General features: G+C 43.5%; 1 protein-coding gene across 1 annotated transcript in view; it reads left to right on the forward strand.

Moving 5' to 3' along the window:
* The first annotated feature begins 6093 nt into the window (after positions 1 to 6093).
* Positions 6094 to 16080, forward strand: part of COPS9 (COP9 signalosome subunit 9) — a 160461-nt gene continuing 150474 nt past the window's right edge. Inside the window, exon 1 of the mRNA XM_044070360.1 lies at positions 6094 to 6268. Coding sequence (XP_043926295.1) covers positions 6206 to 6268 — 63 coding nt within the window. The 5' untranslated portion in view covers positions 6094 to 6205. The remainder of the gene's footprint in view (positions 6269 to 16080) is intronic.

Raw genomic sequence — 16080 nt, forward strand, 5'->3', positions numbered from 1 at the left:
CTCGGCATTCCTGAGAACATTGGAGAATATGAAGGTCTCACCAAACACCATGATATTGGGGGATTTCAACTACCCAAACATTGACTGAGAAAACTACTCAATTCCCAACTCTTTTGCCCAACGGTTCCTGGAGTTTATAAACTCAAATACCATAGAACAACTGGTCACCACTCCTACAAGAGAGGGACAACATATTGGAGTTGGTCATCACCAACATGGGGGCTCAATGTTCCACACCAGAGGTAAATCCATCGTTTGTAAGATCAGACCATAAACTTATCACAATGGACATCCACATCCCAACCCCCACCCCCAGCCAAGGAAACCACTGTGAAAAATTTCTCAAAAGCAAACTTCACACTTCTCAAGACTGAGGTGGAAAGCTTCAAAGCCCCCGGGCTAATGGAAAATGCTATCCAGACTACAGAATCCTTTATAAATGCACTCTATGAGCACCTACAGAAATGCATGGATCGTGCCCTCCCAAGTAAAACCAAGACTCACTCCTCCAAAAACAGGAGACCGGTCTGGTGGACCCCGGCCATAAATAAGCTATACAACAGAAGGAGGAAACTATTACATGACAAGGCAAAATTCCAAAAAGGGAAGGCATCCTTGATCAGTACTAGCAAGAAACTTCGATCCTTCATAAAATCATCAAAGGCCAGCTTCAAAAGAAAAATCACCAAAGACTCTAAAGATAATCACAAGGCGTTCTTTAGCTACGTCAAGAATCTGGGTGGCAGCTCTCAGATATGCTCTGAGCTGGTGCAAAATGGCACAAAATACATGAAACCCACAGACATTGCCAACATCCCGGCGGACAGGTTCAGTGCAAACCCCCCCCCCCCCCCAAAAGGGCCTGTGTCTATCCCAGAAGAATGCAGTCCCCCAGACATCACAGACACACAGGTGAAAGCAGCCCTCTCCAAAGTAAAAAACACAGCATTAATGGGACCGGATGGTATCCTGGGCTGCATCTTACATGAGCTCCAAAACAGACTAAACCCTCACATGAATTCACTGTTCCAACTCAGCCTTAGGTGTCAGAACCATGGACTCAAGCTAAATGCAAAAAAATGCATAGTCATCCCCTTTGGGAAAAACATAGTGCCCACAAACTACCATATAGGAGGTAATCCACTAATTACGGAAGAAGTAATTAGGGATCTGGGGACCCAAGTAGATAGTAACCTCTCCTTTGACAATCACATTGCCAATGTGGTTAGAAAAACCTTCTATATAGCCCACCTAATCATGAAAGGGCTCACATCTAGATCAGGAGAGGTCATTGTGCCCCTCTACTCATTGCTCATCAGGCTCATAATTGAGTACAGTGCCCCATTTGGGGATGTACCTTACCTGACACCTGCAACAGCTGGAGAGACCTCAAAAATACCTCACCAAGAGGATTGTGGGCCTCAAACAGATGCCCTATGCAGCTCGACTAAAGAAACTCCAGCTCTACTCAGTTGCTTACCGCCTACTCAGAGGTGATCTCTGCCTAACATACAAGGCCGTGTCTAACTCGGAATTTTTGGACATGCTCCACCTCAAGAAAACCAGATCCATTAGAGCTACACGCTCCAGGGATTTAAACCTTAGCACAACAATAAATAGGACATGCTGGAGGAATAGATTCATATCCCAAAGGCTTCCCGCACTCTGGAATAGAATCCCCACTCATGTTAGGCAGAGCCCCTTGCTGACCCTCTTCAAGAAGAATCTTGATGAGTGGATGGGAAATCGTAAATTTGCTCCTGGGATCACTTCTATGGCCCTCCTGGACAGGGGCTCAGGAATCTGGTCTAAAAGGGAAGCAAAAGCCAACACATTTTGGCTAGGCTTATAAATGCCCTAGGGCAGATAGCCTAGTACCTACCTATGAACCTATGAACCTATAATATATCTGGGCAAAAACAGAATGGTAGGAGTTTAAGAAATTACTTGAAAAAGCTGGCCTGGTGGATTGAAAGATGACAGCTGGGGTACAATGCAGATAAATGCAAAGTACCACTCCATGGCCAGAAGAAACCAAGTGTAAAATATCAGCTGTCAGATATCTTCCTTATCTTTCTGACTTTGCTTGTAACCTGATATAGCTTCTTTGTGCCATCTACTGAGTCACTTTCCAGAAGCTGGCGAAGTGTGTCTGATGCCTTGTTCTTTGTGACTGCAACTCCTCTCTTAGCCTCTTTGTTAGCCAACCAGTATTCCTTTGTACCCCACCCCATCTTTTCTATCTCCCACTTTTTCCTGCACTCCTTCTTTCCTTTGATGACTTCCTGAACTTCTGAATTCCACCACCAGCTTTACTTATGTTCTGTGTTTCCATGGCTTACTTGATCACATATCTGTTCTGTAGTCCTCACAGATGTTTTGAGGCATTGCTATTCTTCAGCTCCACCTAGTTCCTCTTTTTCTTCAGGTGCTAAAGCCTTGACTAATTCCTTGAACTGTTGTGCTTTTCCTCAGGTCAACTTCCAGGTCTTCAGCCTGGTTACTGTTGATCTTAAAGCTCTGACCACTGCTTGCAGCTAACTGTGGCAACCAGTGGTTTATGCTGTGTGCCAACTGTTTGACTGGGGATGACTTTGCAATCACAGATTCTACCCCAGTGCCCTTTCCTTACTACATGGAAGTCTACCTGAGTTGCATGTTGCATGTGATCTTGAGACCATTTCTCTTTCTGAACCATGTGTTGGCTACCCACAAACCATTTGCCAGACAGAAGTCTAGAATGGCTTCTCCTTCTTTATTCCTGTTGCCCCACTCATATGGACCCAGGCAGTTCTCATATCCCGTTCTGTCTGTCCCAATGAGTGCATTCGGGTCACCCATTATTAACACCAATTCATGATGTCCTACTTTATCTAGTAGGTCCTGCAGCTCCTGTTTGAATGCAGTTTTCCACCCTGCTGGTGGGCATAGGTTGATAGTGCCCAGTCATTAGGTTGGAGTCTGACTGCCATGAGGCTGTCACTAATTCTGATGACATCCCTTGCTCTTCTTCACCATAATTCCAGCACCATTTCTAGCCTGTCCTAACCTCCTGAGTAGTAGACTCTGGATCCCAAGCCAAATGGCTTTGCTGCTCTGCGCTTCCATCTTGTCTCCTGGGTACACTGGATGTCCAGCCTCCTGCTTACCATTTTGTCATACACTTCCAAGCTCCATCCTGTCAGTGAACCTACAATTACTGTAGCAATTCTGAGGTCATGTTTGGCAGGTTGATTGGTTTTACGTCCAGTTTTCTGTAAACAGAGCTATCCCAGGTAACTTAAGCTGAGCAACTGGACACCAGTAGCCAGTAGCTTATTGACACAGATTTGCTGGGCTTTGTGGTGGGCACACACTGGCCAATAGGAACACATTCACCCCTCCCATCATTAGCATGGGTCCCTGGTGTAGGTCAGAGTAGGCCAGGTCTTGAACCCACTTACTACCAGCAAATACCCATGCCCATTTGACAACATTAGTCAGCACAACCGAATCACCTAGAGCCATACTTTACACTGCCAAGTGGCTAGCCCTGCCACAGTGCGCAGTTTATGATCCATGTTTTCCTGACTTAAGGATACCGTGTACCACAGTACATGCAAAAAGTGGTTGGTCTATACAACTCTTACCCCTACATGGCACTATCTAGAGTCGCTGTTGCTCCTCAAAGCTCTATTCTTGGGTGAGTTTGAGATGGAAACACTCAGCATATTTTCTGAAGGTGGGTGGAACCCCACAGAGACGCAGAGAGAAAATTCAAACTCCAAACAGACATTGGTAGGAGGTCAGGATTGAACCCTGTACTTTGTGCATGGGAGGCAAAGACCTTAATCATTATGCCAACTGGTCAGTTTATGTCCACGTTCTGTAAAAAGTCTTAAAATTTCAAATAGCTATTAGGTGCATAGGTACAAAAGACAAGAGTTTTTTTTTTTCCTGCAAATTACAGTTGTGTTTATTTATTTATAGACGTTTGATTACTGGGAAAATCTGACAGGGTAGAAGTCCATTTTCAGCCGAGGCCCTGGAAGAAAAGCTCCAAAATTATTATTACAAAATATTTTAATAACAATAATTTTACAATCTTCAAAAATAAAACAAAAAAATCTGTACTTTAAATAATTTAACTAATTAGACATAATATAAAAAACATAGATTAAGAATTGATACAAGGTATAAGACAAACATTTAATATTTAGAGATATTTTAGACAGTTTGCAGAGAAATAAATACAAGTTAGTCTAATACAAACAGGAATTGCAATACGAAATGAGGGAAAAACAGAATTATGGTATATTTAGAGAGAATGTCAGGGTAGAGAATTAGATAGCAGTAAGGAAGTAAGTGAAGAAGGGAGAGTAAGGAGGTATAAAGAATGAAAAGATACTTGTTCATATTTAGGGATATAGTTTATTCTGGTTTTGACAAAGAACAAAGCCAGATTTTAGCTAGGAAGTCTTTCAGAGTGGTTTTGAAAGATGGGAGGGTGGGAATATACCTGAAGGATACAGGTGCAGACTTCCAGGCCTTAGCAACCTTGTATGAGTACAGACAATGCCCAGCAGATTTGCTAGGTTTGTAGACAGAGTTTTTGGTCACTGGATCACAATGACAGGCTGGGAACAAAGCTGTGTAGAATGTCTTTTAGTGCTGGACAGGCAGATGGATGCTAAATAATTTTATAGGTGGTAAGAAGTTGAGTATATGTTAGTTGATGTGTCAGTTCTAACCAATTTAGACTTTTAAGTGCCATACAGTGGTGGGTTATGAGTATGCCACGGTGGTACAGCGGTAGCATTGTTACCTCACAGCAAGAGGTTTTCCCGTTCGATTCTCGGCTTGGCTTGGGAGTGCCTTCTGTGTGGAGTCTGCATGTCCTCCCTGTGGTTGGGTAGCGTTCGAAAGACATGCGTGCGGAAATGGGTGTGCCTTTGTTGAAGGTTGGGTGTTGAGCTGGCACCTCGGCGTTTTGTAAAAATCTACTGCCAATCATTAGCGGACTGGAGTTCCACTGTGGTGACCCCTTACCGGGAAAAAGCCGAAAGACATACAAACAGTGGTGGGTTATGAAAGGGGTATGTGCTGTAAATTTAGCAACTTTGTTATAGCATTGTTCAAGTTTTAATTTTTGTGAAGCCTGGAGGTTAGTAACGATGGGAGCACCATAAAAAGTCTGGGGAGGAGATAAGTAGTTGCAAGTGTAGTTTTAGTTGCACAAGTGAGAAAGTTTTTGGCTCTGTAAAGTATCCCTATTTTTTTATGAGTTTTTTTATGCAATTTTGTATATGCAAGTCGAATGTAAGGTTATCATCCAGTAAATGATAGAGTTGAGCCAACCCTATAATTTACTGCACAATCCCTAAATGAATAGGCAGATCTGGGAGCTTGTGAGTATCCCCTCATCCACCTAGGATAATCTTCTCAGTGAGAGAGAAAAACACTCCAGTTTGAGACGTCTGATTCCAGAACGAATGCTGTCTGTAGAAAAAAGGCCAACCAACTTTAGCTGATAATTTTTAACTTCTAGCACAAGCTCTGGCAATGATCTGGCTTTCCATGTCCAAACAACCTTTTCACAGTGCCCACTTCATGTTAATCCTTTCTTCTACTGCCTACACCTAATTGGCTTCCCCACGTCTTTCACCCTCTAGGTGCTGAGATCCAGATGCCATTTTTTTTCTTTTTAGTTAACCCCAGCTAGGTTATGTAAGTCACCCAGCCTCCAAGCTTTCCCTGGAGAACACCATCCCAGACCTAGCTGTATGGGGTGGGTCAAGGAAATCCTGTTCTCTGCAGAGTTCAAAGATTCTCTAACTTAATCATCATGGGGCCTCTTGGTATATCTCTTAGTTTGGACTTGGTTGGCACTCAAATTACTTTGCCAAAGGTGACCCTACGCTTCCCTAAAAGCTCCAGACAGACTACACAGGCAAAGATCATAGCGGAACACAAACTGGACCATTACAATAAGATCCAAATTGTCGGAGTAGACTTTATTAAAGAGGAGTGGAACTGCACTCGATTTCGTCCTCCCCGTTAGATGGCGCGTTTCTATACAAGAGACTTGCACTAGCATTAAACGCTAGAAATTGTGACACTCTAGGCATTGCACCGGAAGTTGTTTATAGGAAAACAAAAACATTGTCTATCGTGGATTATAACATTTCAGAAATTTGGCAGATTTTTCCGTTATTGTGGCTTAATTATGAAGCCTGCTGTAGATGAAATGTTTCCTGAAGGTGCAGGACCATACGTGGATCTGGATGAGGTGAAATGTGCCGCGTTTTTGGTCATTGTTTTTTATTTTTTCTAATTTCTTTCTTGGGAGGATGTGGGGAAGATATCACGCTCTTCAGAGTTTCTTAATACCCCCCATAATTTAGAGCTGCTTATTTTTGGATAAAAGAGGATACTGTTAATTAACAAATCGCGTCAGTGTTTTCAGTCGTAGTTTTAAAATTGTGATTTCTGTTTCAGTGTAACTCCGCAATTTGGCCAGAATTCTAGTGAAATTATTATTGGAACTGTTTTGGAAATGAGGTGGGTTGTGGTGAGTTAACCTTGATTAAGTTTAAGGTGTCCTGTTTTAAATTTTGAAGTACTGGGAATAATGACGGTTGTAGTTGCAGGTTTCTGTACTGTTGGTATATTTTAGATGGCACCTTTGAGATTTTATTGTGCTTATTTCATTTTTTGGTCTGTAAGAAGATGTGTTGCTATCATGAAAGTTGTATGACGTTAGGCATACAGCATGGTTGCTATTTTTATTTTATTTATTTATTTATTTTATGCAGTCTTGAATGGAAGATGCACGTGTCTTTACTTAGTGGAATACTGTGCCTAGTTCACGAATTAGGGTATGCCTGGAAGCAGTTATGTAGTGTTACGCTCTTAATCAAGTTCATAGGTTCATAGGTTTATACTAGGCTATCTGCCCTAAGGCATTTATAAGCCCAGCCCAAATTTTTGTGGCTTACGCCACCCCTTATATGAAAAAATACTGTGCCCATTAGTTTGTTGTGCCTCTGTCCAGCAGTGACACAGAGATGATTCCCGGGGTAAACCTACGATCTCCCATCCACAGGTCTAGATTTCTCTTGAACAGAGTCAGCGAGGTGCTCTGCCTCACATGGACCGGGATTTTATTCCACAGCATAGGGAGTCTCTGAGTGATAAATCTATCCCTCCAGCACGTCCTATTTATATCCGTGCTAAGGTTTAAGTCGCTTGCTCTAGTGGTTTTGGTGGATTTGGATTTTTTGAGGTGGAGCATGTCCATTAATTCCGGGTTGGACATGGCCTTGTATGTCAGGCACATGTCACCTCTGAGCAGACGGTATGCGACTGAATAGAGCTGGAGTTTCTTCAATCTGGCAGCATATGACAGATTTTGGAGTCCCTTTATCCTTTTGGTGAGGAACTTTTGGGGTCTCTCCAATTGCTGCAGATGTCTGGTGAGATGCATCCCGAATGGGGCATTGTACTCGATCATTGGTCTGATAAGTGAAGAGTACAGGGGAACAATGACCTCACTAGATCTGGATGTGAATCCCTTCATGATCAGGTGATTAATGTAGAAGGTCTTTCTAACCACTTTAGCAATGTGAGTGTCAAAAGAAAGGCCACTGTCAACCTGGGTCCCCAGGTCCCTGATAACCTAGTGGATTGCCACCTATATGGTAGCTTGGGGTTACCTTGTTTTTCCCGAAGGGTATGACTATACATTTTTTGGCGTTTAACTTCAGGCCATGGCTCTGGCACCAGCTATCTGTTTCCGTGAGTCCCTTCTGAAGGATATCCGTGTCCGATGCACTTTCCACTATGGCGCCCAGTTTGCAGTCGTCTGCAAACTTTGTCAGCCAAAGTCCTCCCATGCTGGCCTGTACTTCTGAGAAGTAGATGCCAAACAATAGGGGGCCAAGGACCGAGCCCTGTGGGACACCACTTGTAACCGGCTTGGAGTCTGACACAGCGCCAGCAACTCTAACCCTGTGGGTTCTGTCCTTAAGCCAGTTTGCAACCCATCTTGTGACATATGGGTTTACATTTAAGCTGGTAAGTTTTTCTACAATACCCGAGTGGGGTATTGTGTCGAAAGCCTTTGCAAGGTCAAGGTAGGCTGTATGGACTGCCTTTCCCTCATCAATGGCCTTGGTGACTGTTTCGAAGAAGTCGACCAAGTTCAAAAGGCATGATCTTCCCTTGACAAAGCCAAACTGGGTCGGGTCCAATGTCTGCAAGTCCCCTATATCTTTGTTTATGAGCTCCATTATGATCCTCTCCATAGCTTTGCAGACTAGACTTGTTAAGCTTATGGGGCGGTAATTACCAGGGTCCGTAGAGGCGCCGCCTTTGTGGAGTGGGACCACAGTTGCCGAACGCCACTCCTTGGGCACGTATCCTGTGGTAAGGCTGAGATTAAACAGCTGCCTTATGTGCGGGTTTAATTCCTCATTTAGCTCGTGTAGCACACAGCCGGGGACACCATCCGGTCCCATTGATGCTGTGTTTTTAGCTTTAGAGAGAGCAGCTTTCACCTGCGCATTTGAGATGTCCGGGAGGCTACACTCGGCTGGGATAGTTATCTCTCCTTTAGGGGAGAGGGGTGAAGTTTGCACTGAACCTGTCTGCCAGTATGTTGGCAAAGTCTGTGGGTTCAGTGATTTTTGTATCATTTTGGACTAATTCTGAGCATATCTGGGAGTTTCCACCCAGGTTCCTAACATAGCTGAAAAAGGCCTTATGATTGTCCTTTGAATCCATGGCAATTTTTCTCTCAAAATTGGCCTTAGTTGATTTTATGAGTGCTCGTATTTTTTTACTAATAATGATCAGGGGTGACTTCCCTTTTATGGATTTTGTTCTATCATGTAATAGCTTTCTCCTCTTATTGTAAAGTTTGTTAATGGCTGGGGTCCACCAGACTGGACGTTTGCCCTTTGTGGAAAGAGTCTTGGTTTTATTTGGGATTGCCTGATCCATGCAGTCCTGGAGGTGTTCATAGAAGGCATTTGTAAGGGCTTCCGCAGCTTGGGTTGTGGTTTCCTCTGGCTCAGGGGCCTTGAAGGATACTACACCAGTCTTGAGTAGTGTGAAGTTTGCTTTAGAGAAGTTCTTCACTATGGTCTTTTTTGTTTGGGGTGGGGATTGGATGTGGATTTCCAGTGAGATTAGTTTATGATCAGATCTCACCAATGAGGGATATACTTCCGGTGTGGAGCATTTTGTCCCCATGTTTGTGACAATGAGATCTAGTATATTTTCTCCTCTCGTGGGAACAGTGACTAGCTGTTCCATGGCATTTGAATTTATGAACTCCAGGAACTGTTGGGCTAGAAAGTTAGGGCTTGAGTAATGTTCCCAGTCTATATTCGGGTAGTTGAAGTCACCCAATATGATGGTGTTTGGAGATACATTTATACCCTCCAGTGTCTTCAGGAAGGCTGTGTGGGGTTCCTGAGTTTGAGAGGGTGGCCTGTAGCATGCTACAATTTGTAGAGCAGTTTTGCCTATGGTTAGTTGCACCTGGATGGTTTCCGAGCTTAGATGCGTTGCCACCAACCTGGAGGTGTGGGTATCCTTTATGAATATGGATACACCCTCCTTTTGTGGTGTGGTCCGGGTTTTGGGGCCGAACGCATGATATGAGGTAAAACCTAATAGTGCCGGGGTGCTCTCAGGAGCCTTGAACCAGGTTTCAGTTACAGCACAGACATCGATGTTCTCCATACTGAGAAGGGCCTCGAGTGCGTGCATTTTGAGATTTAGACTTCTGGCATTGAGCAGCATTACCCTCAGTTTCTTCCCATTTTTGTTTTCTAGGGTGATAGGTTTAGAATTTGAGCCTTGCCTAAAAAGGCACTATGGGGTGGCAAGAGCCTTAGCCAATATCCGAATCCCAGGGTGACAGGTGCAAGCCGTCCCTTGAAGCAGCGTGGCTTGTCAAGCATGTCATCCCAGGCAGACAGACACTGGATCCCCTTTGAATGACACCAGACATTAAGCCAATTGTTAAAGCTGATCATCTTGTCTCTATATTGTGGCATCATTCTTGGTGAAGGAAGGATACTGCTCAGGGTTAGGGTCATACCTGCCTGGGCTACATAATCAGAGAGCTCCTCTATGTCTCTTTTCATGTAGTCCAGGGAGGTACGTCTCAGGTCGTTCACACCAGCGTGGACAATGACTGTGTCATGTTTGTACTTGCCTTTAAGTGACCCGAGTGCTTGTGTTATGTGGCGGATTCTAGCGCCCGATAGGCAGCTTACTGTGACCCTCTCCTTGTTCAGCCTGGTGAGTGGGACGTCAGTGTGTCTGACTATGGAGTCACCTATGACAAGTATGTTTGGTGTTGTATTTGGCCTTAAGGGCTGTGACTGCTTTGCACACTGCTTTTGTGGTTTATGTGTTGCTTGTGGGGTGTCTTGAGGTAGCAGTTGTTTGGGTGTCTGCTTTGGAGGCCTCTGCTGTTTAGGTAAATTTTTACTCAGAGCCTCCGAGTATGTCTTTGTGTGTTTATGTGTTTGATTCAGTGGAGTGGTAGCATTATGTGAGGCTGGTTTTGTGGTGTGTGTAGTTGCCTTCTCCTCCTGTCTGGTCTTGCCAGTCCTGAGTTGAGAGTGCTCAGCCTCCAGTTTGGCTAAATAGCTGCATCTCTGCAAGTATTTGTGTTATGTGGGAGGAGGAGAGGGTTGTCTGTGTACATGAGGCAGTTATAACATTGCCTCAAGATTCCCAGATTCACCAGCTGGACCGGAGAGGAGATTGACAACTGACCTTTGGACATGCTAGAATAATATTGGGAAATCCTTAATTGAAAACAAGGGCCAGTGGGGAGTGAGGGTGTAGTGCTTTTAATTTTAGTGCTGACTTATATAATTGCTTTAGTGAGCAAGTGCCAGGTAACTTGAGTGCAATGTGTTACAAGTAACTAAATGAAAAACGCCAAACAGTAACTTTCTTTCAAGTGAAACAAGGAAATAAGTACAGTAAGCAATGCAGATATCACTAGTGATCCACAGAAGCTGAGAAGTTGCGTATTAGGTGGAATTAGCTTCCAGGGAATAACAAGCAAACAAACAACAAGCATATAAACAAAGCTAGATTCAGCAGGCCTGGATCTAGTCTATGCTAGAGCAAACAAGGTGAACCAATTTCAGTAAGATACAGTTCAAATATTCAGGCACTATAAACCTTTAACCAGAAATTCCCAGCTCAGAAGGGCAGAGTCCAGCCTCTTCTCCCACAAGAGTGCAGACCACGAACCTTCTTAATGTAAAATAACTGGCCTGAAGCCCAAGTGCCTAAACCAGAACTAATACACTTGGACACTGGGCTCTCAATCAGCAGTTCCCAACTTAGAAGGATGAAAGCTACCTGTCCTGCCACCACAGTGCTTGCCACAAACCTTCCTAATGTAAAACAACTGGTCTGAAGCCCAAGTGCTTAATCCAAAAGACTTGAATGATAGCTACACTTTAATCAAGTTACAACCAAGCAGTAATAAATACCATTGAATACTTTAGAGAATGTCTGGATTAGTGCTCAAGTTACACAAACAAAGCTAGATCCAGCAGGCCCGAATCCAGTCTATGCCACAGCAAACAAGGCGCACCAACTTCAGTAAGAGACAGTTCAGATATGCATGCACTATAAGCCTTTAACCAGAAATTCCCAGCTCAGAAGGGCAGAGTCCAGCCTCTCCTCCCACAAGAGTGCAGACCACGAACCCTCTTAATGTAAAATAACTGGCTTGAAAGCTCAAGTGCTTAAACCAGAATTAATACACTTTTAGAATAACAGACACTGAGCCCTCAATCAGCAGTTCTCAACCTAGAAGGATGTAAGCTACCTGTTCTGTCACAACAGTGCAGACCACAAACCCTCCCAGTGCAAAACAACTAACTGGTCCGAAGCCCAAGTGTTTAAACCAAAAGGCTTAGAATGAGTTACACCAAGCAGTAATAAATACAATTGAGTATTTTAAGATGATGCAAAAGTAAAAAGAAGTAGGTAAAAACACAAGTACAGTAAAAGCAGATGAAATTTTTTCTGAACAAGTGCTGAGATCAAAGAAACAGATTTGAGTGCTGAAACTAGAAAACTGGCTAGTTATAAGAAAAAAAAACAAGCTAGAAGGCTTCCCTCAAACACAGAAGGGCTTGGGGGCTCAGAAGCCTACAAATAGTCTGTACCACTTAACAAGAAAGGCAGGAAATAAGCTTAATTATTTTTTTTTTTTTATTTCCCAGATGCTCTCTTTGTACACAGTAGGAGTGCCTGAAATCAGAATATGATCTCACTGCACTCAGTTGAGTGAGCAAATGAGATGGGCCCAGAGGCAGGCTGAGGGGCGGGCAGTTTCAATGCCACTAAGAGCATGCACCAGTTTAAATATGCAAGGACAGGAAATCAAAGAATGTGGCTACCCCCACACCTGTAATTACTAGCAAATAACAAAATTCAGCCAACACTAGCTTCAGTTCAAGTTACTGAAGAGCAGAATAACTTCTGTTAAAAATTCCTTCAACACTCCTTCATACACAGTTTAAATCAATTAAATACTGTATTTTTTTAAAAAAAAAGTGCAGATAAAAGGTACTTAAATTCTCTTATACGTCCAGTTGAATATAACCAAGTTCTTAGCTGGCCAAGCTGAAGTTTTAAAGCAGGAATTATTTCACATGCACCAGTTTAAATATGCAAGGACAGGAAATCAAAGAATGTGGCTACCCCACACCTGTAATTACTAGCAAATAACAAAATTCAGCCAACACTAGCTTCAGTTCAAGTTACTGAAGAGCAGAATAACTTCTGTTAAAAATTCCTTCAACACTCCTTCATACACAGTTTAAATCAATTAAATACTGTATTTTAAAAAAAAAAGTGCAGATAAAAGGTACTTAAATTCTCTTATACGTCCAGTTGAATATAACCAAGTTCTTAGCTGGCCAAGCTGAAGTTTTAAAGCAGGAATTATTTCACATGCACCAGTTTAAATATGCAAGGACAGGAAATCAAAGAATGTGGCTACCCCACACCTGTAATTACTAGCAAATAACAAAATTCAGCCAACACTAGCTTCAGTTCAAGTTACTGAAGAGCAGAATAACTTCTGTTAAAAATTCCTTCAACACTCCTTCATACACAGTTTAAATCAATTAAATACTGTATTTTTAAAAAAAAAAAGTGCAGATAAAAGGTACTTAAATTCTCTTATACGTCCAGTTGAATATAACCAAGTTCTTAGCTGGCCAAGCTGAAGTTTTATGCACCAACCACTGTTTATGTGTTAATGTTTTAGCTTTGTGTCATTGTATTAGCTCATAGGTTCATAGGTTCATACTAGGCTATCTGCCCTGGGGCAATCACAAGCCTAGCCGGATTCTGTATGGCTTACACCACCCCTTGATATGAGTATACTGTGCCCTTTTTAAGGTTTAGTTTACTGTGCATCTGTCTAATAGTGACATGGGAGTAATCCCTGGGACAAACCTACGATCCCCCATCCACTTATCGAGATTCTTCTTGAAGAGATTCAGTGAGGTGCTCTGCTTCACATGAACTGGAATTCTATTCCAGAGCGAAGGGAGGCTCTGGGTTATGAACCTGTCCCTCCAGCAAGTTCTATTTATTTCTGTGCTGAGGTTCAAGTCCCTCGAGCGTGAGGCTCTAAGGGATTTAGATTTACTGAGGTGGAGCATGTCCATTAATTCTGGATTTGACAGCTTTGTATGTCAGGCATAGATCGCCTCGAAGTAGGCGGTATGCAACTGAGTAGAGCTGGAGTTTTTTTAATCGAGCAGCATATGGAATCTGTTTGAGACCCTTGATCCTCTTGGTGAGATACTTTTGGGGTCTTTCTAATTGCTGCAGGTGTCGGGTAAGGTACATCCCAAAAGGGGCATTGTATTCTATGATGGGCCTGATGAGGGATGAATAAAGGGGCACGATTACCTCTCTTGATCTAGATGTGAAACCCTTCGTGATGAGTTGGGCTATGTAGAAGGTCTTTCCAAACCACTTTGGCAATGTGGTTTTCAAAGGAGAGATTGCTATCAACTTGGGTCCCCGGGTCCCTAATAACTTTCTTTGTACTTAATGGGTTTCCGCCTGTGTGGTAATTTGTGGGCACATTGTTTTTGCCAAAGGGTATGACTATACATTTTTTGGCATTTAGCTTTAAACTATGGCGTTGGCACCAGTTATCTGTCTCTGTGAGACCTTTTTGAAGGATGTTTGTGTCAGCTGGAGAGTTGATTATGGCGCCCAGTCTGCAGTCGTCTGCGAACTTGGTGAGCCATAGTCCTCCTACCGTTTGCCTGTACCTCGGAAAAGTATATACCGAACAAGAGTGGTCCCAGGACAGAACCCTGTGGGATGCCACTTGTGACCGGTTTCGAGTCTGACATGGCTCCAGCAACTCTCACTCTGTGGGTTCTGTCTTTGAGCCAGTTTGCGACCCATCCTGTGACATAGGGGTTTATATTTTAGCTGGATAGCTTATGTATGATGCCCGAGTGGGGTATTGTGTCAAATGCCTTTGCAAGGTCCAGATAGGCTGTGTGGACTACCTTCCCTTCATCTATGGCTTTGGTGACTCTTTCAAAGAAGTCAACCAGGTTCAAAAGGCAGGATCTGCCCTTGACAAAGCCGAACTGGGTAGGATCTAGTGTCTGTAGGTCCCCAATGTCTTTGTTTATGAGCTCCATGATGATCCTCTCCATAGCCTTGCAGACTAAGCTAGTCAGGCTTATGGGGCGGTAGTTTCCAGGGTCCGTAGAGGCTCCAACTTTGTGGAGTGGGATCACTGTTGCTGTACGCCATTCTGTGGGCACATATCCTGTAGTGAGGCTGAGATTGTATAGCTGTTTTATTTGAGGGATTAGTTCCTCTTGTAGTTCATGTAGGACGCAACCTGGGACGCAATCTGGTCCCATGGAAGCAGTGTTTTTTGCTTTGGAGAGGGCAGCCTTCACCTAAGCATCTGAGATGTTTGGGAGGCAGCCCTCTGCCGGGATAGATACTTGCTCTTTTTGGGGGGAGGGGGTGGAGAAGTTTGCACTGAACCTGTCTGCCAGGATATTGGCGATGTCTGTGGGTTCAGTGTATTTTTTGTCATTTAGAATCAACTCAGAACAAGTCTGGGAGTTGCATCCCAGGTTTCTGACATAACTGAAAAAAGCCTTATGATTGTCTTTGGTGTCCTGTACAATTTTTCTCTCGAAGCTGGCCTTGGAGGATTTTATGAGGGTTCGTAATTTTTTGCTAGTACTGATCAGAGATGCCTTCCCTATTAGGGATTTTGCTCTATCATGTAGTAGCTTCCTCCTCCTGTTGTACATTTTATTTATGGCAGGGGTTCACCAGACTGGACACTTGCCTTTGGATGATTAGGTCTTGGTTTTGTTTGGGATAGCATGATCCATGCATTCCTGGAGATGTCCGTAGAATGCATTTATATAGGATTCTGCAGTTTGGGCTGTAGTTTCCACTGGCCCTGGGGCCTTGAAGGATTCCACTTCAGTTTTGAGAAGTGAGAAGTTCGCTTTTGAGAAGTTTTTCACTGTGGTTTTCTGGGCTGGGGGTGGGGTTGGGATGTGGACATCCAGTGAAATTAATTTATGGTCTGATCTTACCAATGAGGGATATACTTCTGGTGTGGAGCATAGAGTCCCCATGTTGGTAATGATCAGGTCTAGTATGCTGTCTCCTCTTGTGGGAGTGGTGACTAGTTGTTCATAGCATTTGAGTTTATAATTTCCAGGAATCTTTGGGCTAAGGTGCTGGGGCTTGAGTAGTGCTTCCAGTCAATGTTTGGGTAGTTGAAGTCGCCCAATATAATGGTGTTCGGAGAGATCTTCATGTTCTCCAATGTTTTCAGGAAAGCCGAATGGGATTCCTGACTTTGAGAGGGTGGTCTGTAGGATGCTATAAACTGAAAAGCAGTCTTGCCCACTGTTAGTTGCACATGGATGGTCTCCGATGCCGTGCAATGCCACTAACCTGGAGGTGTGGATATCCTTGATAAATATGGAAACTCCCCCTCCTTTTGTGGTTCGGTCTGGGTTTAGGGGCCGA

The sequence above is a fragment of the Protopterus annectens genome, chromosome 4.part1 (assembly GCF_019279795.1).
Source record: "Protopterus annectens isolate FY-2018-M chromosome 4.part1, PAN1.0, whole genome shotgun sequence".
NCBI lineage: Eukaryota > Metazoa > Chordata > Ceratodontiformes > Protopteridae > Protopterus > Protopterus annectens.